The sequence below is a fragment of the Heptranchias perlo genome, chromosome 1 (assembly GCF_035084215.1).
Source record: "Heptranchias perlo isolate sHepPer1 chromosome 1, sHepPer1.hap1, whole genome shotgun sequence".
In the NCBI taxonomy this organism is placed as follows: Eukaryota; Metazoa; Chordata; class Chondrichthyes; order Hexanchiformes; family Hexanchidae; genus Heptranchias; species Heptranchias perlo.
Window position 1 is genome coordinate 51,837,193 of NC_090325.1, and position 21,827 is coordinate 51,859,019.

General features: G+C 41.4%; 1 protein-coding gene and 1 long non-coding RNA gene across 5 annotated transcripts in view; one reads left to right on the forward strand and one right to left on the reverse strand.

Annotated features, from left to right (window-relative positions):
- Positions 1-21,827, reverse strand: part of LOC137322062 (probable E3 ubiquitin-protein ligase HERC1) — a 317,287-nt gene that overhangs the window by 94,518 nt on the left and 200,942 nt on the right. For both annotated transcript variants that reach the window (XM_067985131.1, XM_067985126.1), the window contains exons 52-55: positions 20,584-20,711; positions 16,317-16,444; positions 15,117-15,323; positions 13,438-13,568 (exon numbers count right to left, since the gene is read on the reverse strand). In XM_067985131.1, the coding sequence (XP_067841232.1) occupies positions 13,438-13,568; positions 15,117-15,323; positions 16,317-16,444; positions 20,584-20,711 (594 nt within the window). The remainder of the gene's footprint in view (positions 1-13,437; positions 13,569-15,116; positions 15,324-16,316; positions 16,445-20,583; positions 20,712-21,827) is intronic.
- On the forward strand, positions 5,260-21,788 carry LOC137322090 (uncharacterized). 3 transcript variants are annotated; one of them, XR_010962956.1, is made up of 6 exons: positions 5,260-5,374; positions 6,447-6,478; positions 6,700-6,953; positions 17,295-17,451; positions 18,154-18,207; positions 20,172-21,788. It is a non-coding gene; the product is annotated as an uncharacterized lncRNA (long non-coding RNA). The 3 variants fall into 3 exon arrangements; XR_010962957.1 differs by lacking the exon at positions 6,447-6,478; XR_010962958.1 differs by lacking the exons at positions 6,447-6,478; positions 6,700-6,953; positions 17,295-17,451 and having other exon boundaries at positions 5,260-5,576.

Genomic DNA, 21,827 nt, shown 5'->3' on the forward strand with positions numbered 1-21,827 from the left:
TACATCCTTGTTCAAAAAAGGGTATAAGGATAAACCCAGCAACTGTAGGCCAGCCAGTTTAACCTTAGTGGTGGGGAAACGTTTAGAAACGATAATCCGGGACAGAATTAACAGTTACTTGGGTGAGTATGGATTGATTAGGGAAAGCCAGCATGCATTTGTTAAAGGCAAATCATGTTTAACTAACCTGATAGAGTTTTTTGATGAGGTAAGAGAGGGTAGTTGAGGGCAATGCAGTTGATGTGGTGTATATGGACTTTCAAAAGGTGTTTCATAAAGTGCCGCAAGGTAGGCTTATCATCAAGATTGCGGCCCATGGAATAAAGGGGGCAGTAGCAACATGGATACAGAACTGGCTAAGTGACAGGAAACAGAGAGTAGTAGTGAATGGTTGTTTTTCAGACTGGAGGGAGGTGTACAGTGGTGTTCCCCAGGGGTCCCCAGGCTTTTCTTGATATATACTAATGACTCGGACTTGGGTGTACAGGGCACAATTTCAAAATTTGCAGATGACACAAAACTTGGAAGGGTAGTAAACACTGAGGAGGATAGTGATAGACTTCAAGAGGATATAGACAGGCTGGTGGCAGGGCAGACACGTGGCAGATGAAATTTAACACGGAAAAATGCAAAGTGACACATTTCGGTAGGAAGAACGAGGAGAGGCAATATAAAGTAGAGGGCACAACTCTACAGGGGTACAGGAACAGAGCGATCTGAGGGTATATGTGCACAAATCATTAAAGGTGGCAGGGCAGGTTGAGAAAGCGGTTAAAAAAGCATACGGGATCCTGGACTTTATAAATAGAGGCAGAGAAATAAAAGTATGGAAGTCATGATGAACCTTTATAAAACACTGGTTCGGCCACAACTGGAGTATTGTGTCCAGTTCTGGACACTGCACTTTAGGAAAGATGCGAAGGCCTTAGAGAGGGTGCAGAAGAGATTTACTAGAATGATTCCAGGGATGAGGGACTGAAATTACGTGGATAGACTGGAGGAACTGGGGTTGTTCTCCTTGGAACAGAGAAGGTTGCGAGGAGATTTGATAGAGGTATGCAAAATCATGAAGGGTCTAGACAGAATAGATAGAGAGAAACTGTTCCCGTTGGCAGAAGGGTCAAGAACCAGAGGACATAGATTTATGGTGATTGGCAAAAGAACCAAAGGTGACATGAGGAAAAACTTTTTTACACAGCAAGTGGTTAGGATCTGGAATGCACTGCCCGAGGGGGTGGTGGAGGCAGATTCAATCATGGCCTTCAAAAGGGAACAGGATAAGTATTTGAAAGGAAAAAAAATTGCAGGGCTACAGGATAGGGCGGGGGAGTGGGGCTAGCTGGATTGCTCTTGCATAGAGCCAACTCGATGGGCCAAATTGCCTCCTCCCATGCTATAAACTTTCTATGATTCTATGACAATATAAAAGGAAATAGTAAGGGTTTTATAAGCATATTAAAAATGAAAACTAAAGAGAGTAGGATCACCCAGGCAGAAAGGGTGTGTCTAGTTGTGGAGGATGATGATATGCAGGAGATAGTAAATAAATATCTTGCATCAGATTTTACAAATGACAGTGGAAGTCAGAATGTAGGTGTACTAGAGGAGCATGTGGAACATTTTTTGGAATTACTATTTAAAAGGAATAGGTTTGAAAAAGAAAATTAGCAGAGCTCAAGGAGACTAAATCACTGGGCCCAGATGGCATGAACCCATGGCTGTTGAAGGAAGTAAGGGAGAAGTCATATCCTCCTTGGATCTGCAAATTGTGTCAGGGACTGGAGTACAGCCATGTAACATCTTTGCTCAAGGAAGGAGAGAAGGATAAACTAAGTAACTACAGATCAGTTAGTCTATTGACGGGTGTTGGCAAATTCTAAGAATTCATATTGCGAGATCAAATTCATGAGAATTTAGAGATACATGGGATAATCAAGGACAGCCAGTTCAATTTGTTAAAGATATGTCATGTTTGACAGATTTGAGAGCTTTTTTTTGAATAAGTGATTGATTGCATGGATACAGTGTTCCCTTTATCCTTAACAATCTTGAATACTTGAATATTTCTCCTCAGTAAACAATCACAGGCTCTTCAACCTCTCCTTGCAGCTCAGATACTTTACAATATGAATCAGTTTGGCTGCCCTTTTGTGCTGTGCCTCCAATGCCTGCCTATCCTTGCTGTAGTACCCTGACTGGAATTCTACATAATATCAGGTGTGGCTATATACCAGTGCCTTGTACATTACCCCCTGGGATCTGTGCTTTATTCTTCTGGCTATACATCCCAAAGTTTAGTTAGCTTTCCTTACTGCTGCTGCACACTTCAGTGAGCTACCATCAATCGCCCCAGATCCCTCTCCCGTGTTGTGCTCTGTATGCTGGAACCATTTAGTTTATATTCTTGCCGTGGATTTCTCTTCCTTACTCTCATTAATTTGCACTTGTCTAAATTGATGCCATTTTTCACTTATCAGCCCACCTTCCCAACCTAATCAGATCCCTTTGTATTTGATTTGCCTTCACCCTATTGTTTAAGTTCCCTCCCCCAAATTTGGTGCCACGTGCAAACCTTTACAGCTTTATCTCTCAGCACTTTCACTTACAAAAAATTCAGCCCTAGCGGTGGCTTTTCTTTCTATATAGTGGCTAGTAATGAATTTGGAGAGATATTGCAATTTGTCACCCACTCTGCCATCACTCGACTCCTTGACCACCAATGCATGTTTGACTGCTTCACTGATATTCACTACAGGATGAGCAAGAATTTCCTTCAGTTCAACTTTAGCAAGACTGATCCTTAGAGTAAAGGATCCTCTGGGGCAGGGAGATCATAATATGATAGAATTTCATGTTGAGTTTGAGAGTGATGTAGTTAAGTCCGAAACTAGGGTCTTAAATTTAAACAAAGCTAATTACATTGGTATGAGGGGCGAGTTGGCTAAGGTAACTTGGGAAATTAGATTAAAAGATATGACGGTAGATAAGCAATGGCGAACATTTAAAGAAATAATTAATAATTCTCAACGAATATCCCTTGAGGAATAAAAACTTCACGGGAAAAGTGGTCCAACTGTAGAGAAGTTAAGGGTCGTATTAGATTAAAAGAAGAGACTTACAATGTTGCCAAAAAGAGTCGTAAGCCTGAGGATTGGGAGGGTTTTAGAAATCAGCAAAGGATAACCAAGAAATTGATAAAGAGGGAGAAAATAGAATATGAGAGTAAACGGGCAAGAAATAGAAAAACAGATTGTAAGAGCTTCTACAAGTATGTAAAAATGAAGAGATTAGTGAAAGTAAATGTGGGTCCCTTAGAGGCAGAGACAGGAGAAATTATAATGGGGAACAAGGAAATGGCAGAGATGTTAAACAAATATTTTGTATCTGTGTTCAAAGTAGAAGACACAAAAAACATACTGGAAATAGTGGGGAACCAACGGTCCAATGAGAATGAGGGAATTGAAGTAATTAAGATTAGTAAAGAAAATGTATTGGAGAAATTAATGGGACTAAAAGCCGACAAATCCCCTGGACCTGATGGCCTACATCCTGGGGTTTTATAAGAGGTGGCTGCAGAGATAGCGGGTGCATTGGTTTTGATCATCCAGAATTCCCTAGATTCTAGAACGGTCCCTGTGGATTGGAAGGTAGCAAAGGTAACAACGCTATTCAAGAAAGGAGGGAGAGAGAAAATAGGGAACTATAGGCCAGTTAGCCTGACATCAGTATTAGGGAAAATGCTTGAATCTATTAAGGACGTGGTAACAGGGCACTTAGAAAATCATAACACGATTAGGCACAATAAACACGGTTTTATGAAAGGGAAATAGTGTTAGATAGAGAGTTTTTTTGAGGATGTAACTAGCAGGGTAGGTAAGGGGGAGCCAGTGGATGTGGTATATTTGGATTTTCAAAAGGCTTACGATAAGGTGCCACACAAGAGGTTGTTACAAAAGATTAGGGCTCATGGGATTGGGGGTAATATATTAACATGGGTTGAGCATTGATTAACGGACAGAAAACAGAGAGTAGGAGTAAATGGGTCATTTTCATATTGGCAGGTTGCAACTAGTGGATTGCCACAAGGATCAGTGCTTGGGCCTCAGCTATTTACAATCCATATCAATGACTTAGATGAGGGGACAGAAGTAATATATCCAAGTTTGCTGACGATACAAAGCTAGGTGGGAAAGTAACCTGTGAGGAGGACGCAAAGGGATATAGACAGGTTAAGTGAGTGGGCGAGAAGGTGGCAGATGGAGTATAATGTGGGGAAATGTGAAATTATCCACTTTATTAGGAAGAATAAAAAAGCAGAAATTTTTTTTTAAAAACGGTGAGAGGCTAAGAAATGTTGGTAGTCAGAGGGATTTGGATGTCCTTGTACACGAATCACAGAAAGTTAAAACGCAGGTACAGCAAGCAATCAGGAAAGCAAATGGTATGTTAGCCTTTATTGCAAGGGGGTTGGACTATAAGGGTAAGGAAATCTTGCTGCAATTATATTGGGCTTCGGCGAGACCACACCTGGAGTACTGCGTACAGTTTTGGTCTCCTTACCTAAAGAAGGATATCCTTGCCTTAGAGGGGGCGCAATGAAGCTTCACTCGATTGATTCCTGGGATGAGAGATTGTGTAAAATGGGCCTACACTCTCTGGAGTTTAGAAGAAAGAGAGGTGATCTCATTAAAACGTATAACATTTTTTAAGAGGGCTTGACAGGGTAGATGCTGAGAAGCTGTTTCCTCTGGCTGGAGAGTCTAGAACTAGGGAGCATAGTCTTAAGATAAGAGGTCAGCCATTTACAACCGATGAGGAAAAAATTCTTCATTCACAGGGTTGTGACTCTTTGGAATTCTCCACCCCAGTGGGCTGTGGATGCTCAGTCCTTGAGCATATGCAAAACTGAGAGCGATAGATTTTTGGACACTAAGGGAATCAAGGGATATGGGGATCGGGCGGGAAAGTGGAGTTGCGGTAGATGATCAGCCATGATCTAATTGAATGGCGGAGCAGGCTCGAGGGGCTGTAGGGCCCACTCCTGCTCTATTTCTTATGTTATATTATCTAATGTTCATAGGATGGTGGCATGGGAAGCGTTACTATCAGATACTGTCTGTTTCTGCCTTGTTGTGGAATGTGCAGGAGTCAGCAGGTGGTTGCTTGGCTTAGGAGATAGTGAAATTCAATGACATGCAAGCCCAAAGCAGGCTCAAGGTCCTGCACAACTAATGTGTGATTGTATGCACATAAGTTAGGACATAAAGCATACTTGTTAGAATATTCTCAGAGCAAGACTGGACCGCTGAAGTATTATCACAAGGACATTAGAGAGTTGTCACCTCGGAACCTTGTCGGTGTTCAGCTTCGTCAGGTTATATCTCAACATCTTATTTAGTATAATTGTACTCTTGTATTGTAACTTCTTGATAAAACCTTTATACTTTGGAACAAAACACCCTCTAGTCTCTGTGCAAGGGACCAAACCTTACTCGGATTACTCACATTTGGTGCGCAACAAGGGGCAAAAGGTGCAGTTTTGTACGAAGTATACGCGTTTGGGCTGTTGTCAACAGGTAAAATTGGAGATTTCGGTACCAATGACTTGTGTATAATGCGGCAGGATTTAAATCCTGCATGGACCCAAGTTTTGGTAACGATGGGTTGTGTATAACGCGGCAGAATTTGTGTGTTGCACGGACCCAAATTTTGGTACTGGTGGGTTATTTAACTTGGCAGGAGATTACGTCCTCACACGGACTCACGGGGCGGTACTGGTGGGTTGTTTAACATGGCGAGAGATTATATCCTTGCACAGACTCATGATTTTGCAACTATTAGGTGTTTAGCCATGGCAGATAGGGTTGATAGTTGCGGGAACATGGGAGGAAAGCCAGTAAAAACTCTGGTGGATAAAAGCAACTAGGAACTTATGCTTTATTAGTTAAAAAAATGTCAGACTTTGTGTGAAGTTGAGGACAAAATGAAGGAGTTAACTAAGAAAATCAAGGGGAATGACTGGAAAGCAGGAGTACTGCTGTTTCAGCTTCAGGAGGTGGGAAGATTAAGGAACCAATTGGAGGCAGATCAGGCTGAGAATAAGATGTTGAAGGATAAAGCACAGAAGGAGGAAAAAAGACAACTGATTAAGGAAGCCGAGGAGGAGAGAGACCAAGTTAAACAGCGGCTGTGTGATAGACTAATTTAATCATGACTGTCCTATGATGGAATAAAGGAGAAAGGGGAAGATGCTGTCCCTCTTTTAGGTTCAAGCTACAGAAGTTATTTTGTTTTCAGCATACTGTCTCTTTAAAAAGCCCGTGTGAATGTTTCAATGCCACTGTTGTGGCTGCGCCCTCTTTTTCCCTTTTGTGTAAGAATGTTACAAAGATTTTGTTTAACTATAAAAGCTAACTTTTCTTCAGCTACATTCATTGTTTTTACAGTCATTGGAAAGAAAGACGACGTCATTTACTGGGTAATTGTCGTTTTGAATTGTGTTAAGTTTAAGATATTGCTGAATTAGAGCTATTGAGGTTAATTAACCTATTAAATTGTGACAACGTTTATTGTGGCCACAGTGAAATTCTGGCTATTGTAAATTATATGAAAAATCTCTAGTTTCAGACATGAGATTATAACAAAGAAAACTGACTGTTGAGTGTAATTGTGATCGGAGAATGATGTTTTGTTATCTAGGAAGACTAATTCAGTACAAGGCATCTTGGTTGTACTGGAATGTGGCAACCTTCAGCAAAATGCCAGTACCCTTTGATCTAGTGATTGACTGTGTTCAGGAAAAGGTGGATCTACAAGCTGAAGATATCTTGTTGTTGTTGTAACTCTTCTATCTAAGAGAAGAACGGGTCTCAAACATGCTCAGTCACGCTGACAACATCACAACATGAAATGGGTAAAGTGGCTCAGGAGAGTGAGAAAACCTTTTAATCAAGGTAATTACACATGTTCCATAGAGAAACCGACTAACTAATGAAACAATCAGAATAGAATTAAACATACTGCTACCTAACAGAAGGATTGAAATTAAAGTAGAGGGACATAGAATTTGGATTTCTTTGAGCCAGCATGAAATTAGGACAACTGAGGGCAAGGGAAAAATAATACTTCAAGAATTAGCCACAAGATGGATAATGGTAAAAGGAGAGCTGGAGAATCTTTTAAGTCCATGATTTCTTGATAATATGGCACACTATAGCTTTCTGTACAATGTATTATGATTTTCTTTGTCTATATCATGATGTGTAATATTAGCCAAATAAAACTTAAGACTAAAAGAGCAAATGGCACAAGGTAGGGATGTGATGCTAACAAGATGAGGATCTTAGATAAGGCCAAGCAGGGTCACCATAGGCTGTTGTTGGTTGAGACTAAGCAGTAAAGGAAACCATTTTCTTGGATTACTTCTGTAGTTTAAAAACCCTAATATTGAAAGACTGAAATGCATATGAAACAACGTAATGCTGACATTAAAAAGGGAACATCTACCTTTGGGAATCATGCATGGTGGAAGATGGTTTACAACATAGGTCAGCACCCACGGGCTAGAATAATATCCATGAGTTTTGTCATAGTCAGATAATTGTCCTCATAATTGTAATTGGTACAATGTGTTGGTTCAAACAATTAATCAAGCGGCTGTCAGAAGAACCCAGAACTTGGAATTGGCTGTTTTTATTAAAGGGTGAGGGGTCAGGAACTAGTTTCTTTGCCCTAAGATCGGGCATTTTCAGCAAATAAAATTTACGTTTAGATTAGTTGTTTTTAACAGATAAACTATATAAACCACTCACGTTTAGGTTAGGCATCTTAATGCATAAAGAGCAACTGCTTATAAATATAAGATAGCTAGGCATTGTAGGATCATGAAATGGCCAAGTTAAAACTTACCCAGAATACAGAAGGACAGGCTGAGTGAGGTGATGCTGAAAGCTGCTTACATTGCAGGTTTTGAGCATTTTTTTTAAGACAAGATAAAGGCGATGTTGAGAATATGTAGACCTTGGGCAAGTCAAGATACAGGGAGTTTGTGTATGCTCAAACCCTGAGCAGTTCTGATAAGGGGTCAAGTAATGTGAATAACAAATCCAAATAAGGGAGAGCTTGCGTAAGCAGAGGGGCATAAAGAATTCTTTATCTTGCTGTACTCTGATCAAGGGCACATGGATGTATTGGTGTGATGTCACCCAGACCAGTGTGGTTCACTTTAGATGAGCACTCCCCTAATCGTACTCTTAGTGTTCAAAGATGGAAATCGGGACGAGCAAGGCATGGGTATATGGGAAGAGGTCATTACTGCATAACGACATTGGACTTTGCTTACCGTCATTGCAAGCTCGTTCCTGATCCCTCCTTCGTTCCTGATCCCATCTTTGAACACCATAGTCACTGAGTCTTAAAACTATACTTGACTGGACGGTCACATCAGAGCGCCACCTAATTGATCTACAACAACGAAATGCAGTCGTAGAAAGGGATATTGGACAGCTTGGGGAACATAAATGATGGGAAACAGTGTATAACGTAGGACAACCTTCCTGGGCTAGAACCTTCCCAGGTTTTAATCCAGTCCCAGTTTGTTCTTATTGTAATTGCTATTATAATGCTTTGTGTAGTATCCACATCGAATAGAAACCTAAATATGCAAATAGATGTATTGCGCTACTGAGCCATGAGCTAAGGTTGGGGTGGAAATGTGAGCCTAACAAGAATACAACCTGTAGGCTCAACAGATGGGATATTAAGAAAAGCATTTTTACAGGCTCTCTGCAGAATAAGGCTTTCTATTGAATATTGTTAGCATTAGCTATGATTGCCTAAACTTTGTTTAGTTAGTGCCCCCTTGACGAATACCACGTAATGAGATATCCTGTCTTCATTATTATCTAATGCTAAAAGGATGGTGGCCTGGGAAGCATTACTATCAAGTACTATCTGTTTCTACCTTCTTGTGGAATGTGCAGGAGTCAGCAGATGGTTGCTTGGCTTGGGAGACAGTGAAATTGATTGACATGCTGGCCCAAAGTCCCGCAGAACTAATGTGTGATTGTGTGTATGTAAAAGTTAGGATGTAAAGCATACTTGTTTGAACGTTCTCAGAACCAGACTGGACCGCTCAAGTGTTATCACGAGGACCTTCCAGAGTAATCACCTCGGAACCTTGTCGGTGTTCAGCTTTGCCAGGTTTTATCTCATCATCTTATTTAGTATGTTATAATTGTACTCTTGTATTGTAGCTTCTTAATAAAACCTGTATACTTTGTGCCAAGGGGCTGAATCTTTAACAGATTACTCACCCCAACCCTCACACTGAACCTGACAATGCACAATCTTGGAGTCCTGTTTGACTTTGAGCTGAGATTCAAACCCTAGATCCTTGCTTCCACCTTCACAACACTGCCTCCTCCACCCCACTGCCATTGAAACGCTTATTCATACCACAATAAACTTCAGCTTTGATGATAACTTATCCAAAACTACGTTGTCCCTATGATATCCCACACTGTCCTGTTACCCCTGAGTTCCATTGATTCCTTATCACCTAATTGCACAGTACTGAAGCCATTTCGACCTACTACTTTGGAACACTCTGCCAAGACACCTGTCTTGATGTCACACTTTCCTCCTTCAAAAACTTCCTTAAAGCCCCCACCATGAATCCTTCTTGGTTGCTGTTGGCTTTATACTAGTAGCAAGTAGAAAAAGGTGGCCTGTGAACTTTATACTTCACTCATGAAGAGAGGGTAGAGGGAGGGAGGAGTAGAGATAGAGAGAGATAGAGATATAGAGATAGAGATATAGAGATAGAGAGAGAAGGATGACGAACTAAAGAAGTTAAGGGTAGTATTAGATTAAAAGAAGAGGCCTATAATGTTGCCAAGAAGAGTAGTAAACCTAAAGATTGGGAGAGTTTTAGAAACCAGCAAAGGACGACCAAAAAATTGATGAGAGAAAATAGAAAATGAAAGTAAACTAGCAAGAAATATAAAAACGGATTGTAAGATAGCTTCTACAAGTATGTAAAACGGAAGAGAGTAGCAAAAGTAAACACTGGTCCCTTAGAGGCTGAGACAGGAGAAATTATAATGGGGAAAATCAGGAAATGGCAGATGCGTTAAACAAGTGTTTTGTATCTGTGTTCACAGTAGAAGACACAAAAAACATACCTGAAATAGTGGGGAACCAAGGGGCTAATCAGAGCGAGGAACTTAAAGTAATTAATATCAGTAGAGAAAAAGTACTTGAGAAACTAATGGGACTAAAAGCTGATAAATCCCCTGGACCTGATGGCCGACATCGGAGGGTTCTAAAAGAAGTGGTTGCAGAGATAGGGGATGCATTGGTTATGATCGTCCAAAATTCCCTAAGTTCTAGAACGGTCCCAGCGGATTGGAAGGTAACAAATTGACCCCGCTATTCAAGAAAGGAGGGAGAGAGAAAACAGGGAACTACAGGCCAGTTAGCCTCACATCAGTCATCGGGAAAATGCTAGAATCCATTATTAAGGAAGTGGTAACAGAGCACTTAGAAAATCATAATATGATTAGGCAAAGTCAACTTGGTTTTATGAAAGGGAAATCATGTTTGACAAATTTATTAGAGTTTTTTGAGGATGTAACTTGCAGGGTAGATAAGGGGGAAGCAGTGGATATGGTATATTTGGATTTTCAAAAGGACCGGGTGTAATGTATCCAAGATTGCTGACGCTACAAAGCTAAGTGGTAAAGTAAGCTGTGGGCACAAAGGGCGCTAAATCGGGTCGTGTAACGCCCGTTGTTTTGGCGCTACTTGGCCTCCCCGACATCCAAAATGGTGTCTTGGATGCACACGCACGTTTCCAGCGTGACCTGCGCCAGACACCATCTTGGTATAGGAATTAGCGCAGGCGCAGATAACGAATGCTGCAATCATGTGAAATAGGGAGAAAATGGCTTCAATCAGTGTGCAACGCTGATTTAAAGTGATAGACACCATTTTGGCACTTAACGCTCAACTCAACGCACAATCTTAGCCCAGACCATCTGAGTGTGTCTTAGAGTGCCTGGAGGACTCCCCACCAGCGCTATTTAAAGGGACCATGCAGGATTTACATGGTCAGTGGCTGGACTATTGCTTCTGGCTGCCGAGATATTTGTAACTGTTTTTAGAGGTGTCCTATACTTGAATACTAGGATGCAGGGACATAGCCTACATTTAGAGTCAGGACGTGCAGGAGTGAAGTTGGAAAATGCTTCTACACACAAAGGGTGGGAGACGTTTGGAACATTCTTCTGCAGACGGCAGTTGGTGCTAGCTCAATTGTGAAAGTTAAATCTGAGATTGATAGATTTCTGGTGAACCAAGGGTATTAAGGGATATGGGGCTAAGGCGGGTTTATGGAGTTAGGTCACAGGTCCACCATGATCTCATTGAATGGCGGAACAGGCTCGAGGGGCTAAATGCCACTTGCTGCCTCCTGATATGCGCCATCTTCTCCTGCAAGAAAGCGGGACGTGTGACTGGAAGATGTGCCTGTCATGGTTGAATAACTGCCAGTGTGTGTGGCCTGAGAGTTGTGGGTGGGTGGCTTGAAACAGTGATAATGTGTAAGGGTGAGAGGAAGATCTGGTTGGAAGAGTTGAGTATTGATGGAAAGATTGAGTTTGTTGGTATGTGAGTGATGGGGGTGTAGTGCGTGGAGCAGTTGGTCGGAGGCGCCACTTGACAGTTGACCTCACTCACCTTGACCACTCATGTCAAAGCATTGAACTTCTTCCTGCACTGCATCCATGTTCATGATGCTGCTGTACATCTGGCATTGACTTCATCCCCCGCTGCCTCCCACTGCCTTTTGGATATATGTCTGGAGGGACTCTTGCCCCCGCCCCGCCCCGCCCCACCCCCCCTGTGGAAATAGGATGTCCCTCCTTCTGTCCACCTCTTGCACCCAAGGTCTCTAGTGCATCAGCAGAGAAACTTGGTGCATGCACTCTCGCAGACCTGGTATCAACTCAGATCAGCAGATTGGTGAGGTTTGGCGTGCAGATTGGAGGATGTGGGATTTAGTATTGCGCAACCTTTATGCAATGTTTTAACGTAACTCATCAGTGTGTAAACACAGGGATGGGACCTGCATCTGTGTTTTATGTGTGCGATGTCTGATCTCTGTTCAGACTCCGTGCAGACAGCAGACTGTTATTTTCAGCAAATAACAGGTACCAGCTACCTTCAAGAGATTTCTTAGAAACATCCTCCCTTTAAGGGATCGAGCTCCCCTGGTGGTGAACAGTGTGAATTGCATTGATTCTACCTGCAAGGCCTGGAATGGGACGCTGATTGCAGTTAAGTCCCCGGGTGGGTCAAAACTTGGGTCCTGCCTGCGCAGGGGCTATTGCGCGCAGGGTAATAGCATGTCATGCTACCTGCACCCTAGAACGGCCCCTATCCAATTTTTTTCCCCCCAAAGAGTCTGCAAAGAGATGGACAGGTTAAGTGAGTGGGCAAGAAAGCGGCAGATGGAGTATAATGTAGGGAAACGTGAGGTTATTCACTTTGGTAGGAAGAATAGAAAAACAGAATTTTTTTTTTAAATGGTGAGAAACTATTAAATATGGTGTTGAGAGAGACTTGGGTGTCCTCGCACAAGAAACACAAAAGGTTAACATGCAGGTACAACAAGCAATTAGGAAAGCAAATGGGATGTTGACCTTTATTGTAAGGGAGTTGGAGTACAAGAGTAAGGAAGTCTTACTACAATAATACAGGGCTTTGGTGAGACCTCACCTGGAGTACTGCGTACAGTTTTGGTCTCCATATCTAAGGAAGGATATACTTGCCTTAGGAGGAGGTGCAGCGAAGGTTCACTAGATTAATTCCTGGAATGAGAGGGCTGTCCTATGAGGCGAGGTTGAGTAGAATGGGCCTATACTCTCTGGAGTTTAGAAGGAGGTGATCTCATTGAAACGTATTAGGTTATGAGGGGGCTTGACAGGGTAGATGCTGAGAGGTTGTTTCCTATGGCTAAAGATTCTAGAATTTGGGGGCAGGGTAAGGGGTCGGCCATTTAAGACTGAGATGAGGAGCAATTTCTCCAATCAGAGTGGGGGGGGGGGGGGAAAGAGAGGAAGGTGGGTTGGTGGGCGGGTTGGGAGAGGGGGACAGGGAGGGGTGGGGCGGGGTGAGAAGGCAGAGGGTAGGGAGCACGGGGCAGGGGAGAGGGTGAGGGGGGGGGAAGAAAGAGGAGGGGTACAGGGGAAAAGCAAAGCGGGGAGAGAAGGGGCGAAGACAGAAAAGACAGACGGCTCACACAACAGAAGGATTAAAGTGCTGGTACTGCTGTACATGGGGGTAAAAGTGAATTTTTGGCATGATTTCCCAAGCCTTTGATGTTGTTCTTGCAGACAGTTTTATGTGAGTTGCCTTAAGGAAAGTATTGCTTACCTGAAATGAATCTAGTATCACCGGCTCTTCTGAATTATGTGGCTCTCTTGTTCCAAGTAAAATTTTTCCATCAGAGTATCCAACTGCAATTGGTTTACCTTCACTGTACCAGGCAATGCACTGAACAACAACTGAATAATGATTAAGAGAATACAGTTATTGTGGGTTACAGTATCAAAAGCACCGTGCATTTAACAGATGTGGAGATTTTAAATCCCTTATAAACACTGATACTGAATTACTGTTGCAATTGGATATGTGTATTGTTACTTATGTTGGGGGGAGTGGGGTGCAAAATGTAAATACTTCGGAGTTACTACGGATTTAAGCAGTTTTTCACTTATCAGAATTGTTTAAATAATTGAAAATTAAACAATAAATATGCCCACCTGTACCTATTTTATGGTACGAATACTAGATCTTGGGGTTGTTAGAAGAGCAACAAGGGACAGTTTTTATTCAAAAATGTGATATTCTGAACACCTGACGCTAAGTTAAAGACATCAAGGCCACACAACACAAAAACTAACTTATTGAAAATCTTATTAGAAGAAAAATTTTCTCCTCCCACTTTTGGAGCTGCAAATCAATGCACAGTTGAGAGGATGGACACATGACCTGCTCCCAGAAGTCTGCAAATGCAGTCAGTTACTGGTTGCAAAAATGACGCATCCTTTTATTTTCACTCTTCCTGTAAAAAAAAATGCCCTATCCTCAAAGATTGGGATTGCACCACCTGGGAACCACAAATATAAACCTGTTTCTTACAATTCTATATTACAGCAGATGAGAGACTGATGTGCTAAGCCACCCCTTACGAGATTAAATTTATACAGTAATCTAAACTTGGAAATTGAAAAATAACAATTAATTTTATTTGGGGGTATGAAAAAGCGAGACATTTCAGGGTTATTTTTGTTTTAGTACCATACACCATAGTCAGCACACCAGAGTCCTTAGAGGTTGAATATTTTGTGCACTGTAACATAGGGAATCAATATATTTATGCAGGAACTTGAAGAAAGTCAGAAGATTTAACATTCTTAAAACAGAGCATTGTAAAGGTATGGTGTATGTTTTGTAATTCACATGTATTGGATTATATAGCAGATCATGCATAACAAAATATAAGCAATCTGAGATACAACTGTTAAATGTCTGAAAATAAGTTAGTTAAAAAAAAGTTTTTATTAAAGTTACACTGAACTGTGAAAACCACTCTGGAGGAGGAGAGACATTGTTTATATATGAAACTAGTGTTTAGCAGATACTGCTGCATGGATCAAAGAAGCAAACAAACTGGATGCTTTAAGAATATGCTGTGCAACGAAGATGCTGGGCATTAGCTCAGACGATAGAGTTACTAATGTTGAACTAGTGAAGAAGAGAGCAAGAATGCTAGCATCTGTCTGTGTACTGTAAGGCTGACGATCAGTTCCCTGTAAAAATGATGGGGTGGGTCTCAAATGGAAAAAGATCACATCGAAAGCCATGGCTGAGATGATGGGGCTCTGTAAAGGAACACCTGAAGAAAATGCAACCAAAAGAATTGGCAGAAAATATTTGACTAATTGCAAAGAGCTTTGTCACAGCTACCAAAGTGAATATTGTATTGGAATATCAGTACCATGCCATGAAGTGATAGGATGCAGGTTGAAGTTACCATCATTTGAACATACCATCTTTCCTCTGACAATGCACTAGGTCAGTCGCGTCAGAAACACATGTTTCTGTAACTTCGATACAGCCAATTGATCCATCCAGTCGACCCACTAATAAAACCTCAGCTTGTTTGTTATTGCCTTTGCTTAAGAATGGTGCCTGAACATCTGCCCAGGTCAAAGCAGTTACCCAGGAAGGCTGAATCTTCATATGGATTTGGCTCCCTTTGGAAGAAATAAAAGTTTGTCAGGAGATAAACAGAGAATGGTGAGACATATAGGAAAGTGACAGAGGTCAAAGGGAGACTTATAGAAACAGGGGGAGTGAGGGAAAAGTCAGATATAGAGCGAGGCAGACACAATGTGAGTAAGAGAAAAAAAAAGTACACACAGGCATAGAGATACATATTAAAAAAATAAAGATCTCTGGTAAATCCAGAGTTTCAGTATACTGGACAGGGCAGGGGTATATGGACAGGTAAGATAGTAGGTAAAGGATGCTTAATATTTAAAGGAGGAGGAAAACCCAAGTAGGTAATATATCTTTATTCTCATTGATTCGGTCTGAGCTGTACTCTTTCCTTGCTCCCCGCCATGTGTACAGGAATGTACCTTGTTGGCAAGACCGAACAGTATCTATCAAAAAGAACGACAGTTGGGTTGTGAAAACTTAAGGCTTCCTGTCAAAAAGAAAAACTATTTAGAAACACCCCACGTACAACTAAACTCTGATTATAACAGCAGTGCTTGGTGAAGGTGCAATGGCTGCTCCGCCTCACAAGCTTGTAGATGCCATCCAGCACAATATTTTTGAGGTTAGCCCCTGGGATGGCACAAAACAAGTCAAATGATCTTTAAATATCCAAATTTTCCATCAGGCAAATGACAGCAGAGGAACATACACCATCCATTTTCCACTTATCTCTGTGTCTAATGATGAGTAAGCATTAATTAAGGTTTTCAAATAAATTTTCATCAGAAGCAATGCAATAATCTGCCTACCTGCTTTGCCCCAACCTGCTCCGTGTCAATAGGTGATAATCTTAGTGTTCAGAGAGACATAACCATGGTATGTGACCTAGCAGACACACCTACTTATTCCTGTTTGGGATTTTGGCGTTTTGACACAGGCATGCATATCAATATAATGAAAATGGTGCTCTCAAAGGAGGAGGAGGAAGAGTATACAAGGGATTAAGTTTATTATTAATTTCTTACCGTCTACTGGATATATGTTGATTATTTTGTCTTGAGAAGCTGCCAAAAATCCACCACTTGCACTCCAGTATACAGGAGACAAATTTAAGTCACCTGTAGGTGTACATGGCCTATTATCAGAGTCCTCACTGATAGGATCATATAAGGGGGGGAAAAAAAGGATTTCAATAACATTTCACGATTATTACAAAAAATGCATTGATTCTCTGCTAAATACATAAACAAAACTTCGATTGTCAGCTTTGCCTCTGAGTCAAGCTTCACTCCAGAACTTGAGCACATAATCTGAGATGATATTTCGGTGCAGTACTGAGGAAGTGCTGCATTGTCTGAGGTGCTGTCTTTCAAATGAGACATTAAACTGAGGTCCCATCTGCCTGGACGTAAAAGATTCTATGGCATTATTTAAAAAATAGCAGGGGAGTTCTGGCCAACAATTAGCTTTCAACCAACACCATCAAAACAAATTAACTGGTATTTATTTCATTGTTTCTTGTGGAGCCTTGCAGTACACAAATTGATTGCCACAATACCTACATAACAATGATTACACTTTAATAACAATTAATTGGCTGTGAAGTGCTTTGGGATGTCCCGAGGATGTGAAGTGTGCTTCACAAAAAAAGCCATTGTTACAACCCTCCCACATTACCCCTATAAGTAAGAGTATTACTAGTTTTAGAAACCACTGAAAAATTAGATCAAAATGTCAGAAGTGCACAGACAAGCATAATATTGTAACTTTAATTATTAATAACTAGCCACTCTTTTTATTGGATTTTGCAAACTTATGGCTTCTTCCTGAACAGAAAAGCTATATAGAAATACCCCATGTATAACAAAACACTGACTAAAACAAATGGCAGGTCAGGCAGCATTGGTGGAGAGAAGGCAGGTTTCATGTTTCAAGTTGATAACTTTTCCTGAGTGTTAACTGTATCCATGTGATTTATATCGATTAGTGTTAATTGTATTCAGGTGATGCATATCAATTGGGAACTCTCTTGTATCCATTTATACGAGAACCTATGTAGGGGGTGCACTGTGTGGATCTCTGTGAATAAAGGCTTGGAAGCAACTGAAGACCAGGCTCTATAATTCTATCCTTCACCATCTGGCGATCCAATTTATTACAGTGAGTGTTTCTAGTATGTTCTATTTTTATTTCAGATTTCCAGCATCTGCAGTATTTTGCTTTCTGATTATTACATGCTTTTGGTATGGCTTCTCTTAAGAGAGAGTAGTACAAAACTATTCATTTTTGACAAACAAATTTAAATTGAGAGTACAAGGGTGATACCTAAACTTACATCTGTTACAAACATTGGTTTAGAGACTTAAATGTAATTGACTTTGGAAAAAAGTAGGTTGGAGCAGTGGAGAAATACGATTGAGGTTTTTAAAGTTCTGAAAGGATTGGATAAGATATTTAAAATGGATTGTGATAGTAGAGGATATTCCTAAAAACACAGACAGAAATATTTTTTCTCAGAGGGTTGTCACCCACGAGAGCAGGCTAATGTTAGATGTGTTAAATTAAGGCACAGTGCAATGCTTTGCGAGACAGTTAAATTCCCAAGGACAACACTGGGCCACATCAAGAGTGTGTGTGTTAGTTACATTTGCTTCATGATGGATCATGGGTTACCATGGTCCCCGCGGGGCGGCTTTCTTGATTGCCTTATAGAGCGGGAAGAATTTTCCAGATTTTTTTCCTCAAATTGACCAGAAGTTTTTTTTGCCTCCCATGAGTTGCATTACTAGTGTTTAGTGAATAGAGTGAACACTGATGGGCTTTGTGGCCTTTTCATTCCCTTCCTTTTGTATGTTTCTACAGAATGCTCTGGAAAACGTACTCGGTAAAATTCTGAAATACTGATAGTAGTAGGAGGTAAGTTCAAATCCGTTAACATTTGTTTTCTGATGATGACTTTCATCAGTTTTGAATTGTTGGGCGAGAGGGAAATGCTGGTAGTGTCCCTTCATTCATTACTTAAGCATGCCTCAGTGGGTTGATCAAGCAGTGGCTTTGATGACAGTGCTGCCGTAAGACTAAGGAGGAGGGTAGTTCAATTTGTAAACCAGTACTGAAACATTATAATATAAATAATAATAATGAGTACATTACAAGCCCATGCCAAAATTGAAAACATGAAGACAACATTGTCTGTTTCAATTTTTCTCCCAATTAAAGTTTCTGTTACAATACCATTAGCAGACTCATGTATGTCTTCCCTAATGTGGCACTGTAACATTAGGCAGCATTTGAACCCTGGAATAAAAAATGACAGGCAGTTTTTTTTTAAAATTCATTCGTGGGATGTGGACGTCGCTGGCAAGGCCAGCATTTATTGCCCATCCCTAATTGCCCTTGAGAAGGTGGTGGTGAGCCACCTTCTTGAATCACTGCAGTCCATGTGGTGAAGGTTCTCCCACAGTGCTGTTAGGTGGGGACTTCCAGGATCTTGATCCAGCGACGATGAAAGAATGGTGATATATTTCCAAGCCGGGATGGTGTGTGACTTGGAGGGGAACATGCAGGTGTTCCCATGTGCCTGCTGCCCTTATCTTTCCAGGTGGTAGAGGTCGCGAATTTGGGAGGTGCTGTCGAAGAATCCTTGGTCAGTTGCTGCAGTGCATCCTGTGGCTGGTACACACTGCAGCCACAGTGCGCCGGTGGTGGAGGGAGCGAATGTTTAAGGTAGCGGATGGGGTGTCAATCAAATGGGCTGCTTTGTCCTGGATGGTGTCGAGCTTCTTGAGTGTTGTTGGAGCTGCACTCATCCAGGCAAGTGGAGAGTATTCCATCACACTCCTGACTTGTGCCTTGTAGATGGTGGAAAGGCTTTGGGGAGTCAGGAGGTGAGTCACTCGCCACAGAATACCCAGCCTCTGACCTGCTCTTGTAGCCACAGTATGTGTGTGGCTGGTCTAGTTAAGTTTCTGGTCAACTGTGACCCTCAGGATGTTGATGTTGGGGGATTCGGCGATAGTAATGCCGTTGAAAGTCAAGCGGAGGTGGTTAGACTCTCTCTCATGTGGGAGATGGTCATTGCCGGGCGCTTGACTGGCATGAATGTTACTTGCCACTTATCAGCCCAGGCCTGGATGTTGTCCAGGTCTTGCTGCACGCGGGCACGGACTGCCTTTTTATGAGGGGTTGCGAATGGAACTGAACACTGTGCAATCATCAGCGAACATCCCCACTTCTGACCTTATGATGGAGGGAAGTTCATTGATGAAGCAGCTGAAGATGTTGGGGCAAATGACACTGCCCTGAGGAACCCCTGCAGCAAAGTCCTGGGACTGAGATTATTGGCCTCCAACAACCACTATCATCTTCCTTTGTGCTAGGTATGGCTCCAGCCACTGGAGAGTTTTCACCCGATTCCCACTGACTTCGATTTTACTAGGGCTCCTCGATGCCACACTCGGTCAAATATTGCCTTGATGTCAAGGGCAGTCACTCTCACCTCACCTCTGGAATTCAGCTCTTTTGTCCATGTTTGGACCAAGGCTGTAATGAGGTCTGGAGCCGACTAGTCCTAGCGGAACCCAAACTGAGCATTGGTGAGCAGGTTATTGGTGAGTAAGTGCCACTTGATAGCACTGTCGATGACACCTTCCATCGCTTTGCCGATGATTGAAAGTGGACTGATGTGGCGGTAATTGGCCGATTGGATTTGTCCTGCTTTTTGTGGACAGGACATACCTGGGCAATTTTCCACTTTGTCAGGTAGATGCCAGTGTTGTAACTGTATTGAAATAGCTCGGTTAGAGGCGCGTCTAGTTCTGGAGCTCAAATGGTACTGACTCATTTTTTCTCCTTTAAACTCTTTGATACTTTCTCCTCAGGCCTCAGCTTCTCCAACACTATTCTTTGAACCACCAGCTGTGGATCAAGGAGCAGTGCACCAGGATGTACAAGAAGAAGCTAGGAGGGAGTGTGTCGTGCCATATCAGGAAGCTCTTCTTTGGGGAAAATGGAGTTGATCGTGACGGAGCATTGGTATGCCGATCAAAAAACTGCCATAGAAACTCGCAGAGCCTGGATATTCATCTGCTAATGCTGAGACATAATTTTTGATAAATCTACTCTCCATTTGTAGAATGTTCTATACAGTTTTCAGAATTTCATTTTTGGCAAAGAAAATTGCAGCAGCTGACTAACGGCAATGTTTCTCACACATACATGCATTTGCCAAAACAGAACCGAAGTATGCATCAGAAGATAAAAAAAATGTTTGCAAAAGTCACATAAACATACCAAGTTTTAAAGCAAACAGTTTGCATTAAAGCAACTGTATTTTTTGTTAAAGCCCACAGGCGAATAGTTCCATCCAGGGCACTTGTGGCTAGCAAACCCTTTGCAACAGACCAGGAAGAACTTGTAACCTGTTATTGAAATCACAATGGACAGAGATTAAACACTTTTTACCACTCTAAGAACATAATCATTATGACTATCCACTGATTGAATAACTTTCACAAATTAAACTCCTTTCCATCCGAGTTTCAGTCCTTATTTTCACTTATAGAAATGTCAGTTTATTTGACAACACGTGCGCTAATATTGCGACAAGCACATTGCAAATTTATTTGAAAAAACAAAACACATTAAGCAGCGTAACAAAGCGTGAAATGAGGAAATGCAATTTGGCCTCTATACATGGCTTTATGGACTGAATAAAAATATTACTAATGGATGTTTTGAGGCAATGTAGGCAGAAGAGAGCTTGCTTCTTCTAAACAATGCAATGTTCAATCCAATAACTGTCAATTATTCACAATGTTGTGAATGTAGTATGTGCAACACAAGGCCAAGCAAAGGTACTTTTACTAGAAAAATAGTTGTATTACTTTCTCCCCATAATCTACTAGTGCTTACTGCCAAAGGAAGCTTCCATAAGCAACCCACACTTATGAACGAAAAGTTAACTTTATGCATGTAGTGAATGGGGTGTGATGGACCTCAGGGTAAACAACCCTTTTACCGTTGGATTACACCGTACATAGTACAGGATAGTCACCATATACTTCTGACTGCTTCGACAGGCATAAAAAGACCACACTATCAGACCATGTTTGCACAATTCAGCCACCTTTGAAGAAGCCTAGCTCCTTTTTCAACAGGCAGGTAAACGCATTTTTAATCAATTATATCTTCCTGACAAATTAGGCGTGAACTGCTGCCATTCTCGCTGCCAGATCAATTGTGTGACCTGTTTTCATAAAACAAAGGTTATTCATTTAATAGTCCAATCATTAGGGATAACGGCTGCATTTGAAAGCATTCATTTTTTTTGATACTTGTATAATAGGAATCTATAAAATAACACACCCTTATGCAATAAAGGATGTATATACCATGGCTGACAGAACTGAAAGGCTGCTGAGGGCCCAAACTACACAATGTGTACACCAAATTTTGTGTATACACACACACAGCCTTTCCATAAACAGTTAACAGCAGTTTTTGTCTGTATTGAATTTTTATAACTTGTATTTGTG